This window comes from Hevea brasiliensis, chromosome 3 (assembly GCF_030052815.1).
Source record: "Hevea brasiliensis isolate MT/VB/25A 57/8 chromosome 3, ASM3005281v1, whole genome shotgun sequence".
Taxonomy (NCBI): Eukaryota; Viridiplantae; Streptophyta; class Magnoliopsida; order Malpighiales; family Euphorbiaceae; genus Hevea; species Hevea brasiliensis.
This window is the reverse complement of record NC_079495.1, coordinates 92,254,703-92,277,397: the sequence shown is the minus strand read 5'-3', so window position 1 is coordinate 92,277,397 and position 22,695 is coordinate 92,254,703. Positions and strand designations below refer to the sequence as shown.

Genomic DNA, 22,695 nt, shown 5'->3' with positions numbered 1-22,695 from the left:
TATTAATCATTTTTATAGGTAAAACATCTCATTTCATCTCTTTAGTGCTTTCAAAAACTTTGGATCCTTTTAGAGCTTTCATCATTGGGCTTCTCATTACTTCATATATGCAAATCCTACAAGGTTCCAAAAATAGGGTTTTACACCTAGTAAGTAAAGAATTACACGAAGAAGGAAATTATAGTAATAAAATAAATTCAAAGCACGTGAATGCATCATCCACATATATTCCTTCACAACATAAACAATTTCAACATGGTGACTATATCATTAAATGTTCCCCTTTCCTTTTACTTTTATATCACATCATAAATCCAAAGTTCTTGGCCTACTAGAGGAGTTCCTCAGGACTTTCTCTTAACATATCATGTCAAACAATGGGTCCAAAGACACAGAATTGCTTTACCCAGATAGTCTAAATGCCAAAGACACAAAATTGTCTTACCTAGACATCCCTTAACTTCTTTTCTTTCATAAATGAGCTCATAATGCAAGCATGCTCTTTCCTTTACCTTTCCTCTTAAGAACCATTGGATCATCAATAGCCACTAACACAACATAGATAAACATAATGTAGCATCTTCATAAGTTAAATAATATATAATTATAAATGCAATTCCTATAAGAGATATAACAAATGAAAATAGTAAAATGATGCACGTTTGCACATGTAAAGTAAAACAAAAATTTTAAAAAACATTTTGTAATTTCTACTTAGTGGACAATAGTCCCTTTTTATGTTGACATTTACTTCTGATTAGCTAATCCCCTTTCAACTCTAATATTTGTAACTCTATCCTCAATCTATAAGGAGAAAACATATAAAAATATATTCAATTAACTATTTCATAAAAGTTAAGTTATTTATTTGAAAGATAGACAACTTTGACAATCGAACATGAGATCTTTGGCTTTTAAAGCTGCATGTAGGTGTTTTTTATTGTTTATGTTATTGTTTACATATTTCAATTGTCGAAGCAACTAGCATTTCCCAGAATACCCATTTTAGGTTCTTTCTCTATTTCACCCATTTAGCTATTCCAAAACACACTCTTAAAGTTAATTATCATTATTTCTCCATTTAAGTAAACTTTTACATCACTATTACTCATTTTCCATCAATTAATCATTTCATTCTTTCCCAATATAATTAACTCATTTGAATCCTTAATATCAACTACTACTTTATAACAATCCTACCTACTTATCATGTTATTATTCATATCCTTTAATTGAAAGGAGTACAGATAAAAAGGCCCTTAATTGTTCATGCTTCAAGGGTTTCTATTGATGTGTTCTTTCCCCTTACTTTGGAATCTTCCTTCTAGTTTCTCTTTAGCATTATTAGGACTATAATTTATTTGGGTTTCTCTCATTTTCATGGGTTTAGAGAGGAAGAGAGATTGGATGTGAAAAAAGGAGAATGGGAAGATTCTGGAATATGGGGGAAATGGGTTTTAGGAAAATATCTAAGGTTCTCTTCCTTTTTATATTTTTGTCTTCTCATATTCGATAGCTAAAGTTAAATTCTTCAACAGTTGAAGAAACCTCATCATTGTATACTTAAGGATCCCGTAACTTACCCATTGTTCCAGTTAATGATTTAGTTACTCTTTTTACCTCATTATTACTTTAACTAGATTCCTTGTCACCCAATTTCAAGTGGGCATTCTGTTTCCTCGAAGCATATTCCAACATACCACAGTGAGGAATATTAAATTAATGCTTTAGCATCTCATTCTTAAGTGCAATATGCCAATATTGCATATGCATATAAATGGATATCCAAATAAAAACACTATTATCAGGTAAAATATGTATTATATGAACCCATTTTTTATATTCGTTTGGTCAAATATTATCATGTAGTCTCTCTTAATGTTATTTCTCTATTGGTCATGAATATATTACATTTATCACTTACACCTCTTCATGAAAAAGTGGAATTAAACCATCTCTTACTTTTAGGGAAAAATCCCGATCGTTATTTTAGTGCTCTTTCTTCCTATCTAATGCACTATTTTAACACCAATAAAATCCATATTATGTCTTGTAGAGTCATTTAATGGCTACAACATATTATCACTCTATTATAAACTAAAATAAAATAACATATTATATTAAATTAATTACTTTCAGAACACAATCCACAAGCCATCTTTTTATTATCCACTATAATTGTAAAATCATGTACTTAATTCCTTATAATAAAAATAAAAAAGTTATGAAAATATTTATAATTTAACTAATACTAGGAAAAATAATGGTCATAATTATTAACTATATAAACTAATATCATCAAAAATTAAACTAACCACCTCCTAACACAAATAGAAGATATAATGTTCAACTAAGATTTTCTCTCAAACCTACAAAATAATATTTAGATATTATAATAACCAAGATGTTAGAATTATGACTTAAAATCCTAGTGGAATTTGGATAAATATTTTTTCCTTAGTTGAGTAAAAGAAATATTCCTTAATAGGTGGAAGATTATTTTCTACATTATGTAGAACTCTTATTTTAGTGTTATTCCTAACTTGAATGGGATTCCTAATTAAATTAGGATTAAGGGAATTAAAACTATAAATAGGAGTATGAGAAAAAGGTTATTTGACTTTTAGCCACGAAGTGAGTGGTTTTACTAATTACTGAGGAGTAACTTCACCGATTGATGAGAGGCTCCTGCCCATTACAGTCCCATGGAGGAAAAAAGACTTCGGTCTGATGTAGTCACATCATATAGGCATTTAGGAATCATATTCATTGCATTTTGTTCATATTTAGTTATTTATTATTTTATTTTTATATGTTTTGAGTTATCTTTTGAGATTTGTTTAAATTAGGTCTGATCTCATATTTTTATACTTTATTAGGTATGTTTTGATAGTCTAGGAAGACATGGAATGAATTGAGAGAAGTTATAGCATTAAAATGTAGTTTTGGAGTTCATTAAAGATTACACCTAGCATGTAATAAATTACACGGCCGTGTAAATCAGTTCTTAAAAATTTTAAATTATATGAACCATATAACTAGATCTATGCAATTTCACTTGCCCTGTGTAATCCTATATGCTGAAGAAACTTTGAAAATTTAAGAGACAAGAAGTTACATGGAGCAAAGCCATGCAAACTAAAACAATTACACAAGTCGTGTAGTGACTCGAAGGTAGAATTTTAGTCCTAACTTCTCTCTATTCTTATCCATTCTTAGAGCATTTCTAAAGTTTGTAGGACTCTAAAATAAGGGTTTTTCATTAAGTATAAATACAAGGAGTCAAGGTTTCTTGGGGAATTAACCTTTTTACTCTTAAGAGAGCACATCACCTTTGAGAAAAGTGAGAGGAGACAACTCTGCAAGGTTTTCAGAAAAAGTTTTAGTTGAAGTTCCAAAAGTCCAAAGCTATAATTCTCTGTCTGGGTTCTTTCATTGTATTTCTTCTCATGTCTTTTCTTTTGTTATTTTATAAACTTGATTGTAAAACTCATAATGAGTGAGTAGTTCTTTTATTTTGGGATTAGGGATGTAGTATTTTCCATTCAATTATAGATTTGATTTGATTCTATATAAAAAATTGGATATTTTATTCTTTGATTCAATCTCTTGTGTTCTTAATGCATGCTTTGTATTGAGCTCCACTTAATATTAATTGTAAATATTAATTGAAAGACTGAAAGGTGAAAATTAATATTGGAATAACAGAATTTTAAACTCAGGTTTCGTAATCTAGAGATAGGCTGGAATTCTATGTGGATCTAATAATTAATCACAAGAACTTAATGGGTTTTAATTAATTTAATCACTAAGAAAGTATGGTTTAAGTTGATTAAGATACAACTTGTGTTCCTTGAGAGAGAACTTAAGATAACTTAGGATTAATTTCCTTCAAAGTAATAATTTTCCATTTATTAAATGAATTGGATTAGCTCTAAAATTGATTGAAATGTTAACCCCTAGCTTTAGAATGCTTTTATTAATTGATATTCAAGTTTAGTTAATTGCTTTATATTTTATTTTATTTTATTTAGATTTAGTTACTATTTCTCTACAATTCAATTATCTAGATAATTGTAATTGATGTTTAGTTCAATACTCAACACGGTTCTCATGGGAACGATACTCTACTCATCACTTTATTACTTGTTAATAATCTGTGTACTCATGGGATTTCACACAATAAGTTTTTGGTGTTGTTGATGAGGACCAGTGCTTGATATTGAACGATTAGTGATTTGATTAATCTAAACATGTTTATAGATTATTTATTTTTTAATAGCTTATAATTTTGCTTTTTTTTTTTTTATCTTGTGAGGTACATTGAGATGTTTCATTGTCAAGTCTTCACAAGTTTTGCTCAACAACACTTTGAAATTTTATGTTGCTTAGGAAAGATTTAATGAATGGATGAGGACATTTCCTCATCATAATCTTTCAAATTAGTCTTTAATCTTTGTTTCTACGATGGTTTGGATAAAGTGACAAGAAATTGGGTAAATTATGGAGCCTAGACAACTAGTGATCATGTTCTTCAAAAAGGTTGTGAGGATATCATTCACTTATTCAATGACATGGTAGATTTTAATTACCACTGGAATTGGGACCCTTCACTACAAGAATGGAGTCACCAATATCCTCTGTACCACTACCAACTCAATATTACACACTAACCACTTGAGCTAAAAAAAAGAGAAGGGAGTGAGACTTAAAGAAATGTTAGCTAAAATGGAAGATCTTGAAACATCAATAAAGAAAAATGAGGTATCAATCGAGATGATGAGTGAACTTTATGAGGAGGAATTAAACAATCAAAGTTGGGACACTGAGTTGAATGATAAAAAAGCTTCATAGGAATTTCAATATGCAGAAGAAGTGAAGCCTCAATTGGAAGAACAAAATACTTTTGAAGATGACTTACTTATAGATTTCCCATAAAAAGAGGAGTTACTTAAAGAAGAAGTGGAACCTGAAGTTCAAGAAAACAACTACTTTATAGTTGGAGGGTCACTGAAAGAGTGTTTATTTGAAGATAAATTAAAAGAGAAATTAGTGGATGAGGAAATTGGTACAACCATCAATTTTAGCATATTGATGGTGCTTTCACCATCAAAAGAACTTTTTCTCTCAAGTTTGAGGGTATTTGATGTAGTCACATCAGATGGGCATTTAGAAATCATATTCATTGCATTTTATTCGTATTTAGTTACTTATTGGTTTATTTTTATATGTTTTTAGTTATCATTTGAGATTTGTTTAAATTGGGTTTGATCCCATGTTTTGGGACTTTATTGGGTATGTTTTGATAGTTTGGGAAGTCCTGGAAGGGATTATAGAGGATTTGGAGAATTAAAACGCAATTTTAGAGTTCATTGAAGATTACACCAGGCGTGTAATAAATTACACGACTCGTGTAAATCAGTTCTTAAAGATTTTTAATTACATGAGCCGTGTAACTAGACCCGTGTAATTTCCCTTGCCCATGTAATCCTATGTGCTAAAGAAATTTTGAAAATTTAAGGGACAAGAAGTTATATAGGGCAAACCCATGTAAGCTAAAGCAATTACATGGGCCATGTGGTGACTAAGAGGTAGAATTCTAGACCTGACTTTTCTCTATTCTCATCCATTCCTAGAGGACTTCTAAGGCTTTTAGCACTCTAAAATAAGGGTTTTTCATCAAATATAAATACATGGAGTTAAGGTTTCAAGGGGAATCAACCTTTTTACTTTCAAAAGAGTACATCACCTTTGAGAAAAGCGAAAGGAGAAACAGATCTACAAGGTTTTTAAAGGAAGTTTCATCTGAAGTTACAGAAGTCCAAGGCTACAATTCTCCATTTAGATTCTTTCATTCTATTTCTTTTTATGTATTTTCTTTATTATTTTCTAATTATAAAACTCACCATGAGTGAGTAGTTCCTTTATTCTATGGTTAAGGATGTAGCACTTTCTATTTAATTATGGATTTGATTTGATTCTATTTAATAAATTGGATATTTTATTCTTTAATTCAATCTCTTATATTTTTAATGCATGCTTTGTCTTGAACTGTACTTAATATTGATTCTTAATTGAAAGGTGAAAATTAATATTGAAGAGGAAATTCTATATGGATCTAACAATTAATCACAAGAACTTAATGGGTTTTAATTAATTTAATCACCTCAAAAGTAGGGTTTAAGTTGATTAAGATACAACTTGAGTTTCTTGAGAGAGGACTTAAGATAACTTAAGATTAATTTCCTTTAAATTAATAATTTTCAATTTATTGAATGAATTGGATAAAGCCTATAATTGATAGAAGTGTGAACTCCCAGCTCTAGATTGTTTTTATTAATTGATATTCAAGTTTAGTTAATTGCTTTAGATTTTATTTCATTTAATATAGATTTAATTATTATTTTTCTATAATTTGATCGTCTAGATAATTGTAATTATTGTGTAGTTCAGTACTCAACATGGTCCTCATGAAAACAATACTTTACTCAACACTTTATTACTTGCTAACAACCCATGCACTTATGGGATTTTGCACAACACGGAGTGAAGTGAAGAAAGAACATAGAATTCAAGAGAAAGTAATTCTTGTTCATTGGTGAAAGGACTCTTGTTCATGTGGTTGAAGACATCCTTTGTGGTGTATAAGGTATTTAAAGTAGTAAATATATTAGATTATATCTAGAGAAGACTGAGATGACTAACCAATATATTTACTATGAGTAGTTATATAGCCAGGGCTCTCTTGGGTGTAATTGGAATGATAGGTAATATAGCTTGGAGCTTATAATTGATATGATTATTTGAAGATAGTAGAAGATGGCATGCTCATAGATGTAGCCCTATATTAAGAGGGTGAACCATATAAATTTTATTGCCGTGGTTTGTTTGCTTTATTTATTTATAGTTTATAAGTTTCCACAGTGCACAACAATTGGTATAAGAGCTTAGGGTGATCATGGTGAGTTTAATTGAAGGTGGAGCTATAGTGGCATGTGGAAAGTCACACATGCAACGATGGTGTGCAAGCTCAAAGTGGTGTAGAGTTGAATTTCCGATAGAGCTCTCGATGCAAAATTAAGAAATTTGATGATGGGAGGATTTTCTGATCAAAAAAGCAATTTACATCCAAGATGAAGATTGAAAAGTTTGATTATTTGAAGGGTTTAAGCCCAAGCATGGTGATTTGATAATTAAAGACAATCAACAATTTGAGGCATGTAATGGTTAATAGATTTTAAGTCAAGATGGAGATTGTTAGAATTATAACCCAAAATCCTAGTGGGATTTGGAGAGATAACTTTTCTTATTTGAGTGGAAGAAATATTCCTCAATAGGTGGAGAATTATTTTCTATACTATGTAAAACTCGTCTTTTAGTGTTATTCCTTAATTGGGTGGGATTCCTAATTAGATTAGGATTGAGGGAATTAATACTATAAATAGGAGAATAATGGAAAGGTTATTTGGCTTTCAACCTATAGAGTGAGTGGCTTTGCTAATTGCTGAGGAGTGGCTTTGCCCATTGATGAAGGGCTCCTACCCATTACAGTCCCATGGAAGGAAAGAAGCTTTGACCTAAGGTAAAGAAAGGACATAGAATTCAAGAGGAAGGAATTCTTATCTATCGGTGAGAGGACTCTAGCTCATGTAGTTGAAGACATCCTTTATGGTGTATAAGATAGTAAAAGTAGTAAATATATTGGGTTATGTCTAGAGAAAACTGAGAGGACTAACTAGTTTATTTACTATGAGCAGTTATGTAGTGAGGGCTCTATTGGGTGTAATTGGGATGATGGGTAGTATACCTTGGAGCTTGTAATTGATATGATTATTTGAATAAGCTAAAATATGGTATGCCCATAGATGCAACCCTATGTTGAGAGGTTGAACCACATAAATTTTGTTATTGTGGTTTGTTTGCTTTATTTATTTGTAGTTTACAAACTTTCGGGGTGCACAATAATTGGTATCAAAGCTTAGGGTGATCATGGTGAGTTTAGTTGAAGGTGGAGCTATTGTGACATGTACAAAGTCATATATGCAATGATGGTGTGCAAGTTCAAGGTGGTGAAGAGTTGAATTTACGGTGGAGCTCTTGATGCAAAATCAAGAAATTTGATGACAGGAAGATTTTTTGTAGGAAAAAGCAAGTTACACCCAAGATAAAAATTGAAGAGATTAATGATTTGAATGATTCAAGCTCTATCATGGAGATTTGATGATTGAAGACACCCAAAAATTCGAGGTATGTAATAGTTAATGGATTTTGAGTCTAGGTGCGGATTGTTAGAATTATGAATCAAAATCCTAGTGGAATTTGGAGGGATATCTTTTTCTTATTTAAGTGAAAGAAATATCATCAATAGGTGGAGGATTATTTTTTATATTATCTTGAACTACTATGTTATTCTTAAATTAACTGAAATTCCTAATTAGATTAGGATTAAGGAAATTAACACTATAAATAGGAGAATGATGAAAGATTATTTGGCCTTTAGCCCATGGAGTGAGTGGCTTTGCTAATTACTGAGAAGTAGCTTTACCCATTGATTGGGGGCTCTCACCCATTGCAATCCCATAGAGAGAAAGAGACTTCGGCCTAAAATGGAGAAAGAACAGAATTTAAGAGAAAGGAATTCTTGTCTATTGGTGAGAGGGCACTTGCCCATGTAGTTGCAGACATCCTTTATGGTGTGTAAGGTAGTTAAGTGATAAATATATTGGGTTATATCTAAAGAAGGCTAAGAAAACTAACTAATGTATTTACTATAAGCAGTTATGTAGTGAGGGCTCTCGTAGGTGTAATTGGGCTGATGGGTAGTATAGTTTAGAGCTTGTAATTAATATGATTATTTGAAGATAGTAGAAGATAGCATGCCCATAAATGTAAACCTATGTTGAGAGGGTGAATCATATAAATCTTATTATTGTGGTTTGTTTGCTTTATTTATTTATAGTTTACACGTTTCAGCAGTGCACAATGCAAGACATTGAAAAAAGATAAAGAATAATTTGCACAAGTATCAATAAGGTACATTGTACAAAAACTCAACAATTTTCACACTTTCAATTCATATTCATATCCAAATATATAAAGCAAGATCCTATGTTTCATTTTATTATTACACCTCAAAAAAAGAAAGTGTTATACTCTCACCCAATATTTTGTCTACACTCAAGTTGCAAAGCCTTAAACCAAACTCTCATTACTTGATCATGAAGGAAGAATTTTCCTTAATAAATTGACTAAAATTGGGTGTCTTAAAATTGCCATGTTATCGGAAACATACTTTCTTCAACTATAGATTAAAAAAATTAAAAATGCCAACTATCGAAGAAAAGTCTTGAATCCAAAATGAACCAATCAATTTATGATTACGAAATTGCTCTTATATCAAGAGATAAATATAAAGGAGTGGCATTGCTTTAATCTTTGCTTAAACCGAAAGAAGAAAGAGAGACAATTATCAAATATAGAAAAAACTTCCAAAGCATGTTACCATCCTATGTGACTAGTCTAATCAATCCCAGCAAGTTATGCAATCTTAAATGACCTTCTCACTAATATAATAATAATAATAATAATAATAATAATAATAATAATAATAATAATAATACTCCATGACAATGAGTTACTTATTATTGTGTGGTAGATATTGTGATATCTAGTCCCAAATACTCTGTCAATGAAATAGGTCTCTCCAATTTTGATATGTTGCTTTAATTTAATTTGGATGAAATAAACAATGTTTTATTCTCAAATCCAAATTTTTTTTATCTTCATCCTCTAAAAATTTATTTATATACATTTTAATTGGATCTTATTATTTATTTTTTATATTTATTTTTAATTTATATTTATTCTTTCTTTTACAATATTTCTTAAAGTATCTTAAATAAACTTAGCATCTTCTTATTTTACATAAAATATTTTTCTGAAAAATATTTTTTATATTTTTAGCGTTTGAGATACTAAGAAAATAGATTAATATAAAGTATTTTTCCTAATTAAAGAGGAAATTAAGCCATTTTAAGGAAAATAATTTGCTGACTTCAAGATAGGAATTATTTTTCAAATATGGACAATCTTATTAAAATGTAAAACCACTTATATATATTTCATATAAACACATATTATTAATTTACTATTACAATCAACTAAAAAAAATATTTTTATAAAAAATATTTTTACAGAAAATAATTTACATAAAAAAATATTTTTTATATATAAATTATTTTTTTAAATAAACGAAACTTTAATATAAATATAAAAAAAAAAAAAAACTATCGCAAGAGCTTGATTATTAAACTATACATTTTATCGCGGAGTACCCAATGATAGGCTTTCTGTCTTATATAAAATTGGAATCCTTCCCCCTCTCCCTGCTTTGAGTTGAACTAAATAAAAAGAAATAAAAAAAATCTCCAGCCAAGAAATAGATTTTGGATTTATCTTACTAGAACAACTTGATGATTTGTGCAAAGTACAAGGACACTCCAAAAGAAAATCTTCGAGATGATATACAATGAAACCACTACATCTTCAAGAAAATCACACTGCGTTTAAAATGTTTGATCAGAAATGAGAATGAAATCAATCATATCCCATCTCGATCGATCAATAACATTCACTTACCTTTATATGGTGCAGAGTTTAGGCCTTTCTTGATCCCCAGAAGCTGCAATTCTTGAAGCAGCTGATAATGAACAAACCCCAACTTCAGTTGCAGTCTTCCTAGAAACAAATAGCTGCTGATGAGATTTTTTACAGTAGGCAATAGCTCCTTCGATTGAACTCTCTATCTCTGAATTCGCACTGCTACTTCTCTTGAGCAATTGTAAATCACAAAACCCATTTGATGAACTAAATGGAAAAGATGAGGATGAAGAAGATGAAGAAGAACCAGAAGAAAATGATAACGAATTGTTTTCAGAATGCCGTTGAATAGCCCCTGAGAAGGACCTCCTTTGGCTATGAAAACCATCTCTAAACGTTTCTTTGTCAATGATTTTCATGAGAGTATTTGAAATCTTGCATTTCTCACTATCAATTTCACTAAATGAGTTTTTCTTGGCTACCTCCTTGTACTTTCCTGGACAATGTTTACCATCAGGGGCAGATTCTGGTTCTACATTGCGTGCTGGTTTAGTGCAGGACTTATCTGTGCGGCCAGATTTACTGAACAAAGACTTGAGATAGGCACTCGAAGCCTTGAGTTTTTGACCCAGTACGGATTGCTTCAACTTCTTGGTCCAAGACTTCTTTATTGGGTGGTATCCAATGAAGCTGTTAAGTTCAGTTGACAATTCAAAGAAATACTCATCTGGGTTTAGTTCGCTAATAACCCTGCGAGATTCTGAAGGTGAGATATTGCAAGATTCCAGAGAGGTGGTGGTGGTAGAGAAGCTCGGATTAATGAAAGGAATAGAATAGTTTTCTTCAAAAGGTTCAAAAGTATTGGTTGTGGAGTCTTGAAGGAGCTTTTCAACCATTTGCGGGCGAGGAGGAAGGTGGAGAGGGAGAAGTTTTCCCTTGTAAAAGAGCTTATCAGCAGGAGAAGTGGTAGTTTCTCTATCATTAGAAATTGAGGACATCTGAAACTCAAACTCTCTGCTCTGAGGTGGGGAGCTAATGGAGTAGTGAAAGAAATTATGAGAGGAACTTATCACTTCCATGTCAATGTAGTCATCATCTGCATGGCCACAGGAATAAGATTGGTCTACGGCCATTAACCTGTACTCTATCTCTCACTCTTTGTCTCTCTGTGTATGGAGGGTTGAGCTTGGCGTGGATGAAGACGAAGAGCAGAGCATCCTTTAAAGTGAAGATGGTACCAAGCTAGAAATAATTTCATTTAAATAATTTGTCACAAATTGAAAAAGCAAAAAACTTTTCCTAAATTTTGAGTATCTTGAATGGTTCCAAATAATAAAATGTCATGAAAGTTAATGGATTTTCCCTTAGCCAAGCAGTCAATTACTGACACTCATGCATTCATTTCATACCCCTGCTTCGCAATCAAAAAGTTACACGGCTTGTAGCACGTAGCCGCTTCCTCTCTCTTATTTTTTATCTTAGCATTCAAATTTACCTACTCTGTGTAGGTATAACATTTCAAATTCTGAGTTCCAGTGTAAGCGAATTCTACCAAATGTTTAGTCTCATAACACATGCAGACAAAAGTTTTAAATAAGCTTCTGGTTTACATTTAAGGAAAATTCTTGCCTAATTCATCAGGCATGCAAAACACAAATATAAGGAATTCATATATATAATAACTGTAATCCATGTAAGCAAATTCTACTAAAAGTTTAGTCTCATAATACATGCACACAAAAATTTTAGATAGGCTCCTGGTTTACATTTAAAGAAAATTTTTACCTAAACCCAATTCATCATGAACCGGGCATAATAGGTTTGGTTTTCTACCTATTTTTTATGCAAAGTGGTCAAGTTTATGTATTTTTATTCACTAAGGCTTCGTTTGCTGTTGAGGGAGATATTTGGGTGCACAAGCTCTTAAGCTCCAGAACACAAAGAGGATGAAAAGTTGCTAATTAAACGTCAAACTTGCACTATGATAAAATTATTGAGCATAATGAGATTGGAAAAAGCAAATGAGAGATTTGTCACTGTGTAACCAGGCCTATCAAAACTTCCAGGAACTAAAAAGAGTATTTTGGTGGGAGGTGACAAACTATGGACATGCAGTGAGGTGGTGAGCTGGCCCATAGGAAGCTTGAACAGTCTTGTCAAAGTTCAATAATGCAAGGACGTAGAGTAGTTAAAATAGATATGGTTTATAGCTGGAGTGGAGCAGGGGGTGTTAGATGTATATGCATGCATGTTTTTCAAGTCATTTATACATATTCATCCTCTGGGGCTGTGTTAATACCTTGAATTTAAAAGGGATTCTTGTTCTGAATGGGAGAATCTCAATACACTACAAAGAGAAGATGTTGACAGTGCCTAAGCTTAGCTCTTGTTTTTCTTGAAAGTTTCAATGCAGTGTAACATACCAAACGTAATTCTATTCAGGTGTTGAAGACAAGGATATATAATATGCTTACAGTTACAGATCAACAAGGTGCTGATGGGGTTCCAATCTCACATTACGACTTATGCACCTTGTCTATCTACTTTGGACTTCTCAATGGGTCTGTCGTTCTACATCAACTTAACCACAAACATCTGTGCAACACATAATTAGTCAACTTTCTTCTCACATAAACTATGTAAGTAGTTCAATTTCAAGAGGATGGGCCAATGGGCAAATGTTTTTCTTAGCATGATATTTGATTTGATAATTTACTTTTTTTAATTTTTGTTGACCCCACAAGCTCAAAGGAGCATAGATTTTGATGATACCAAAACTCAACTAGAATCAAACTAACATTGTTTTAAGTGTTGTGCTTCTCAAAAGAATAAAAGGAAAAGACACAAGGATTTCATGATGGATTCGTGCTTCTGAAGAAAGGATGACATTATAAGGATAACACAGGACGAATCAAAGGAGATAAAAGAAGAAAATGTTACCTTCTAAGGCTGCATTGAAAATCAGAATTGAAGGTACATATAGTATAGAAGTTAAGTTTTATTTTTAGGATTATTTGTGAAAAGAATTGAGGAGTAAAAGTCAATGATGCTTATTTTCAATCCCTCAAAAGATTTTCTTTTAAATATCTGTATTGGTCTAAAAGTATTTGACTATGATTTGGTGTAAAGTTTTATAGTTTTGAAAGTTATGCAGAAAAGTTTTCCTGGTATGCTAACTGGTTTGCTACTTATTTAGTATGCTAACTGATTTGCTATTTTCTCCAGTATGCTAACTGTCTCAACTCTGCACAACATTGCAGAAAACGATAAAATAACAGCTATTTTCTTGAAATTCGTAACTGTAACGTTCAAATGAGTTCTCAAATGGTCAAAAACGTTCCAAAGCTATAAATACACCTACCTTTGGCCATTTTGCACTTAATAAAAGTCTCTCCACTGTTCAAAATCATAAAAGCTTTCATTCAAAGTGCTCAAAGTGTTTTTATTGCTCATCATTGGCTTATTTACTCAACTCTTCTTTATAAATTCTGTTGTATTGAGTGAGAGTGAGTTTTAAACACATTATTATCATTTATAAGAGGTCATTCAAGCACCTATTGAAGCTTGGTTGTGAAAAGTGTTTGGGATAACACTTGGTAGAAGTGTGAAGCTACTTGTAAAAGCTTTGGTGAGAAGATTTGTAAAGAGTTTTTGTCTCTTGCCTTTAAAAGAGAAGAATAGTGAAGTGAAGACTCAAAGTGGAATCTTTGAGAGAGTGGATGTAGGCTAGTTGAGCCGAACCACTATAAAAATTTCAGTGTTCATTTTCTCAACCCTTGCTCTTTACATTTATGCATTTTAACATTATGATTGATATGCTTTTGCTGATATGAAAGTTGAGGCCATTTGCTGTTAACCTTGCTGCAAACTGAGAAAATTAGTTTACTGCTAAATCTGCTGATATCTGATTTAATCTGCTTATTGTTTGATCTGTCACGCTTAGTTTATCCGTATCTCGCTCCGTTCTTGTGTTAAAAACTTATCCAGATTACTGATATCTCTGCTGAATGCTGATATAATTTGTTAGATCAGTATACTGATAGCATATAGCCTAACTTTGAATCAACTTGTCAATAGAGCTGTATTGTTCATATTTCACATTAGTCAATTAAGTTGAACCTAGCTACAATTTTCAAAGGTTTTGAGCAAGAACCGAAAATTGTTTTTAAAGTCCAATTCACCCCCCTCTTGGACATATTTTGGGACATCAATTTGGTATCAGAGCTTGTCTCTCTTGCTTGAGGATTAAACCCCTTAGAGTGATCCATACACATGGCTAGTTCATCTAGAAACTCAGCTGGTATACCTGCCCCCTTAGCTGAAGGTTATTCCATCACTAGACCACCACTTTTTAATGGCACAAATTATTCTTTTTGGAAAACTAGAATGAGAAACTTTGTACAATCTGTTGACATTGATGCTTGGAGAATAATTAAAGATGGTCCTTATATTCCTTATAAAACCAGTGAAGGAACTGTACAAATTCCTAAAGCTAAAGTTGAATTTGATGATAATGATTGGAAGAAAATTTCTACAAATGCCAAGGCTATTAACATTCTTCATTGTGCTCTTGATATTAATGAGTATAATCATATTTCAGGATGTCAAACTGCAAAAGAAATATGGGACAAACTAGAAGTCACATATGAAGGGACTGATGTGGTGAAAGAGTCAAAGGCAAACCTCCTCATCCGTGATTATGAGTTATTTGAGATGAAACCTGGTGAAACTATTGCTGAAATGAGTACCAAATTTACAGATCTTGTCAATCTTCTTAAAGCTCTTGGAAAGAGATTTGAGGAACAAGAACTAGTAAAGAAAATTTTGAGATCTCTTCCAAAGTCATGGGAAGCAAAGACCACTGTTATTCAAGATACCAAGGATTTCAGAAAATACACCTATGATGAGCTAATTGGTTCTCTTATTGTACATGAGATGATCTATAAGAAAGATGAGAATGAAGGTGATCAAAAGAAAAAGAAAGGTATAGCCTTCATATCCTAAAAGGTAGATGCGAAAAAGAAAAGTATTGCTTTTAAAGCTAGTTCAAGTGATGATTCAAGTGCTTCAAGTGATGATGATGAAGATATGGCTATGATAGTCAAAAGATTCAAAAGAGCATTTAGAAAGGGTGGAAGCAAATACAAGAAGTTCACAAAGAAATATGCTCCAAAGACTCCAAATCATTCAAGTGAAATAGTTTGTTATGAGTGTAACAAACCAGGCCACATTAAGCAAAGTGTCCTACATTGAAGAAGAAAAACAAGTTTAGAAAGGATAAAAGCAAAAAGGCAATGGCAGCAACATGGAGTGATAGTGACTCTTCATCAAATGATGAAACAAGTGACAAAGAAGCTGCAAACACTTGTATGATGGCAACTGAAGAAAAAGGTGAAAGCTCACACATCGAAGATAGTGAAAATGAGGTAAATCTTGAACTTTCTAATATTGATGAATTAGAACTTGCATTTGTGAAGACATATGATAAATATAGAACTTTTAAAAAGAAATGCAAAATTTTGGTTCATGAAAATTGTGCTTTAAGATCAGAAAATATATCCTTGAGTATGGCTTCAAAGGAAAATGAATTTTACAAATCTCAAATGAAATTATTTAAGGAAGTTAATGATGAGCTTCAAAGATCAAAAGAAGTGTGTGAACAACTTCTTGAGAAAAACAGAATTCTTGAGGCAAAAGTTGAGTCTTTGACAAGAGATTTAACTAAATTTACAAAAGGAAAAGAAACACTTGATATACTTCTTGGGAATCAAAGATCCACAAATGAAAAATCTGGAATTGGTTATGATGGATTTATAAAGTATGGAAAATACAAATAATTTTTTGTTAAAGCTACATCCTTTTCTCAACCAAGTATTACATGCTTTTATTGTAATCATAAAGGTCATATGATTAATGCTTGTCCTATTAGGAAAGGAACCTTTAAGGAAAAGAAAGTATGGGTGCCTAAAGGAACCCGACCTAATATTACTAACACTCAAGGACCCAAAGTTGCTTGGGTACCTAAGAACAGTTAACTGATTTCAGGTCTGCCTAAGGAGTATGCTGGAAACAGAACATTGGTACATTGATAGTGGCTACTCTAGGCACATGATAGGAAATAAAGGCAAGTTTTCCTCTCTTACTTTGAAAGAAGAAGGTTATGTCAAATTTGGTGATAAAAGTAAAGCTAAAATTATTGGATGTGGAACTATTGGTAAAAATCCTTACACTGAGAATGTTGCATTAGTACAAGGATTAAAGTATAATCTTTTAAGTGTTAGTCAACTGTGTGATAATGGTTTTAAAGTCATTTTTACTTCTACACATTGTGAGATTCATGGAAACAATGTTATGTTTACTGGTGCTAGAATAGATAATATTTACCTACTTGATTTAACAAGTCTTGAAGAAAATTGTGAAACATGCTTTATGACTTCAGATGATAGTGCATGATTATGGCATAGAAAATTAGGACATGCTAGCATGAATACACTTGCTAAACTCTCTAGAAGAAACCTTGTTAGAGGACTTCCAAAGCTAAGATTTGAAAAAGAATTTCAATGCAAAGCTTGTGCAATTGGTAAGCATACAAAATCATCTTTTAAATCAAAAAATGTTGTAACTACGTCTAGACCATTGGAATTATTACATCTTGATCTTTTTGGCCCAATCACACCTAGAAGTCTAGGAGGCAAGGCATATACATTTGTAATTGTTGATGATTTTTCAAGATTCACATGGACTTTCTTTCTTGCTCATAAAGATGAAACCTTTGATATATTTGAAGCTTTTTGCAAAAGAACTCAAAATGAAAAAGGATATTGCATTACATCTTTGAGGAGTGATCATGGAAAAGAATTTGAAAATAATTTGTTTGAAAATTTTTGCTCTCAAAATGGTATTTATCATACATTTTCAGCTCCTAGAACTCCACAACAAAATGGAGTTGTTGAAAGGAAAAATAGATCTTTGCAAGAAATGGCAAGAACAATGCTGAATGAAAACAGTTTACCAAAATATTTCTGCGTAAGTCAGAATACAAGATGCTACATTTTGAACAGAGTTTCCATTAGAGCTATTTTAAAGAAAACTCCTTATGAACTATGGAAAGGAAGAAAACCCAATATTGCATATTTTCATGTCTTTGGTTGCAAATGTTACATTTTGAATAACAAAGACAGAAATCTCAAGAAATTTGATGTTAAATCTTGTGAAGGAATATTTCTAAGCTATTCAACAAATAGCAAAGCATATAGGATTTTCAATAGAAAAACATTGACCATGGAAGAATCAATGCATATACTTTTTGATGATGCTAACACTTCCTTGCAAAGGAAAGATTCTTGTAATGATGAAATTGAGCAGATTCTAAATTCAAAGAATTCAAATAAAGATGAGCTTGATTCAAAAAAACTAGTGGAGGATGATCAAAATGACAAAGAAGAAGAACTCCCTTGCTCCACAAATGTTGAAATTCAAGATGACTCCCAACCAAATGTGGAAGAACTACAAATTGAGGAACCTCAACATCAAGATATTCCACAAGAATGGAGGTACCATAGAAATCATTCCAAAGATGACATTCTTGATAGTCCATCACAAAGAATGATGACAAGAGCTCAACTTAGAAGATATTTTGGTAATGTTGCTTTTGTTTCTCAATTTGAACCCAAAACATATGATGATGCTCAAAATGATGAAAATTTGCTTTTTGCTATGCAAGAAGAATTAAATCAATTTGAAAGAAATAAAGTGTAGACACTTGTTCCTAAACCTAAAAAGCATTCTGTTATTGGAACTAAATGGGTATTTAGGAATAAGATGGATGAAAAAGGGCATGTAATTAGAAATAAAGCTAGACTAGTAGCTCAAGGATACAACCAAGAGGAAGGTATTGATTTTGATGAAACCTTTGCTCCGGTTGCTAGAATTGAAGCTATTAGAATGTTGTGTGCATTTGCATGTTTTAAGAATTTCATGCTTTATCAAATGGATGTTAAAAGTGCATTTTTAAATGGATACATTGATGAAGAAGTTTATGTAGCTCAACCTCCAGGTTTTGAAGACCCTCACTTTCCAAATCATGTTTACAAGCTTACTAAAGCTCTCTATGGTTTAAAGCAAGCTCTTAGAGCATGGTATGAGAGACTTAGTAAATTTTTGCTTCAAAATGATTTTAAAAGAGGAAAAGTGGATACTACTCTTTTCATTAAGAAACTATGAAAAGACATGCTTATTGTGCAAATCTATGTAGATGATATTATCTTTGGTGCTACTAACCATTCTCTTTGTAGAAAATTTTCAAACATGATGAATAGTGAATTTGAAATGAGTATGATGGGTGAACTTACTTTCTTCCTTGGATTGCAAATTAAGCAAATGAAAGATGGAATTTTTATAAATCAGTCCAAGTACATAAAGGATATGCTAAAGAAGTTCAAAATGAAAGATATGAAAAGTATCGGAACTCCCATGAGCTCAACAGTTAAATTGGAGAAAGATGAAAAAGGTAAAGAGGTAGATAACAAACTTTATAGAGGTATGATTGGTTCTTTACTCTACTTGACAGCATCTAGACCAGACATTCATTTTAGTGTATGTTTATGTGTAAGATTTCAATCATGTCCAAAAGAATCTCATCTTGTAGCAGTTAAGAGAATTTTTAAGTACCTCATTGGCACTCACAACATTGGCTTATGGTATCCAAAATGTGAATCATTTGATCTTATTGGTTATAGTGATTCAGATTTTGCTGGTAGTAGATTGGACAGAAAAAGCACTTCTGGAACTTGTCAATTTCTAGGTCATGCATTAGTTTCATGGCACAGTAAAAAGCAAACCTCTGTTGCACTTTCTACTGCAGAAGCTGAATATATTGCAGCTGGAAGTTGTGTTGCACAGATTTTGTGGATGAAACAACAGCTTGAAGATTTTAAAATTAAATTTGATCACATTCCCATAAGATGTGACAATACTAGTGCTATAAACCTATCAAAAAATCCTGTCCAACACTCTAGAAGCAAGCATATTGAAATTAGACATCATTTTATTAGGGATCATGTTCAGAATGGTGATATTCAAATTGAATTTGTCCCTTCTGAAAAACAGCTTGCTGACATTTTTACAAAGCCACTTAATGAGGAAATTTTCTACAAAATAAGAAGAGAACTTGGTATGATTGATGCTCTTGATTAAGTTTTGATGCATTCTCATGTTTCTATATAAAAATGAAGTGATATATGTTGGTTTGTAGTGTTAAAAATGCATTCTGATATTTCTGGTGCAAGTTGAAAAATTCTGGGTCTTATCAGATATGAACAGTATTCTGCAGAATTTGATCACAGTGGCATACTAATCTGTTTGCTAATTTTCGTGATTGCTAAATGCTTTACCACTGCTCCTAACTTTTCATTGGCAAACTGGAAGTCAGGTTTGATTGTACTTAAACTCTAAAAGTATTCTTATTTTCGAGCTCCTATTCTGAATGTTTAAAGAGCATATTACTTCAATACCCCTCTATTTAGAGCATTGCATCTTTATGTGATTTAAGGGCAAAATGGACTTTTAACATATAAGCTAGCGCGGGACTCAAAATTTTTTTCAGAACCATCAATCTTCTCACTGCTTCTCCACTGATACACGGTACCCATTCTCTGCAAATGTCTCCATTTATGTCTTTTCAGTTTTAAAATTCAAAATCCCTTCTCTCTTCGTCGCATCGCCTTCCAAAAACCGAATGAGTGCATCTTCTCTCCACTTGCAAACCCATTTCGTTCGCAACCTTTCAAACCATCGTCTCCCTTCATCGTTCTTAAATATTTCAGAAACCCATTGGCTGTGAATCAAATCGATTGTTTCAAGTTAGAAAACCCCCAAAATTTTTTATTCATTCCCGTTATTTGTCTAAATCTGCCGAAAGAAACCACTTCTTGTTAAATTAATTTTTTGGTTTTTGACGCACTTGGTATCGATTCGTATTCTCTGTCTCTATAAGTCTCAGGTATTGAATCTAAAACTTAAATGGAATCGTGTTTTACATTTTTTTTGGGACTGTTCTGTTTGTTTTGCTTTTGCTATGAGCTGTTATTTTTTTTTAAATATCAGCATTTCGTAAAAATATGGTATATAACTAAATCATAAATCGATTGCCATAGATTCTCAAAAACCTGAGTATCTCTTGCTGTCTGTTCTATTTTTATGACATTAAGCTAAGTTGTGCTAGAAATATGTTGATGTGCTTCGAATGATTATATATTGGCTGCTCACATCGTTGAATTTGTGAACTCAGTTTTCACTGTCCTTTCGGCCTAATTTTCTTCTGGTTGGTTATGGCGCGGGAAAAAGGAAAAGGCAAGGCAAAAATAACCACATATTCATCGTCTTTGGATTCCACTGATGCAAGTGTTCCTGCATCTCCTCCTCCGCAAAAAGATGCTCCTCTGGTAATTGGAAAATCAAAAGAAACACCCAAGAAAAGAACTAGTGAGCCTGTCCAAGAAAAAGGAACCAAAAAGAAAAAGACTTCAAAAGCTCCAGTTATACATAGGGAAAGGGCCATTCATGAACCTGTATATCCACCGGCTCGCTTTTCAAGTTTCTGTTCCTTTACAATCCTTGTTTGAATATCAAAAATGGGACAAATTGTGCTTTGACACTGAAGGAGCATATGTGGACTTAGTTCAAGAATTCTATAAGAATTTAAGGGTTGATGATTCTGACAGAGATGAATCTTTTAAGGTAAAAATGAAAGGGAAAGTCTATGAAGTGATGGTTGATAGATTAGCCAAAGCCCTAGGAATCCCAAACAGTGGGAATAAAATTTATTCTCACAAAGAAGTTTTTGCTGTTGGTGGATTTAATAAAAGAGATTTTGAGGCTGAAGTATTTAAAGGGGAAGTAAAGGATAAGACTAGCATTACCTATGCTCATCAACACATCAAAATTCTTCATAGTTTTATCATCTATGTGTTGAATCCTAGAACTGGCAATCCAAATTATTTAAGTACCCTTGATCTCTGCATAATTTGGCATATTGTGAATCAAATTGAATTTAATCTTGCCTACTTTATGCTGAAGCAAATCATGAAATGGAAACCACCTTACAAGCTACCCTATGCCCATCTTCTTAATGGTCTGTTTAGAGACTTTGGGATCCCTCTGGAAACCGAGAAACTTAGGACAAATATGATCCCAATTACAAGTCTGCAAAAAGATGATGATGGCAGAAAACTTAGATTTGAACAAGGTGCTAGTTCCAAGGATAGTGCAAGTGGTATTGTAAATGTTGAAGGAATTCTAGAAGAAGTGAACAACTTAAGGGAATTTGTTGAAATTGAACTTGGAGAGCTACAGAAATTTAGAGGTTTTCAAACTGTTCTTATGAATGCTCTTGATTCTAAAGTTGATGGCACTTTGATGTTAATGTATAAAATTGTGGAAGAATTATTTAAAATCAAAGTTCATCTGGGTATTTCAAGTACTGAAGCTGGAGAAACCAGTAAGGCTGCTACTGGTTCAGTTCCTCAAACAGAGAAAGAAAAAGAAAAAGAGGAAGAGAAAGAAGAAGAGGAAGAAGAAGAAGAAACAGAAGAGGAAGAAAAAGAAACAGAAGAAGAAGAAGAGAAAGAGGAAGAAAAGGAAGAAGAGGAAGAAGATGAAACTGAAAAAGATGAAGATGATTCTGATGATGGAAATGGTAATGGAGGCAGTAAAGAAGGAAATGGGAAGGATATGAGTGACTCAGAATCAGAGGCAGAACCACAGACTCCTGCTCCTACTGTTCCTGCAAAAGACAAGGCAAAAATAGCTCAAAAGGAACAAAGAAGCAAGCAAAAAGAGGCAACTGGTAAACCATTTGGCAAAAAGACTAAAACTGACAAAAAGTTAACAGACCGGTACTATCACTGAATCGAGTTAGCAATGGCCCTATTATTCCCTTGACACCAGGAACTGAAATGGCTGCTGAAATTCTTTAAACCTTGAGTGATAAACCTGTCAAGCCAAAAAAGTTGAAGATGGCTGCTCCAAAACCAATCAAACGAAGCTCTAGGCTAAAAGGATAAACAACCATTCTGCATGATTGAATTTTGTCTAACA

The 22,695-nt window shown here is 32.4% G+C and overlaps 1 protein-coding gene across 1 annotated transcript; it reads right to left on the bottom strand.

Moving 5' to 3' along the window:
• Positions 1–10,426: 10,426 nt before the first annotated feature.
• LOC110654971 (probable membrane-associated kinase regulator 4) lies at positions 10,427–11,866 on the bottom strand. Its single transcript, XM_021811115.2, has one exon. It carries the CDS (start codon positions 11,730–11,732, stop codon positions 10,641–10,643), a length of 1,092 nt encoding a protein of 363 aa, XP_021666807.2. The 5' UTR covers positions 11,733–11,866; the 3' UTR covers positions 10,427–10,640.
• Positions 11,867–22,695: the final 10,829 nt, after the last annotated feature.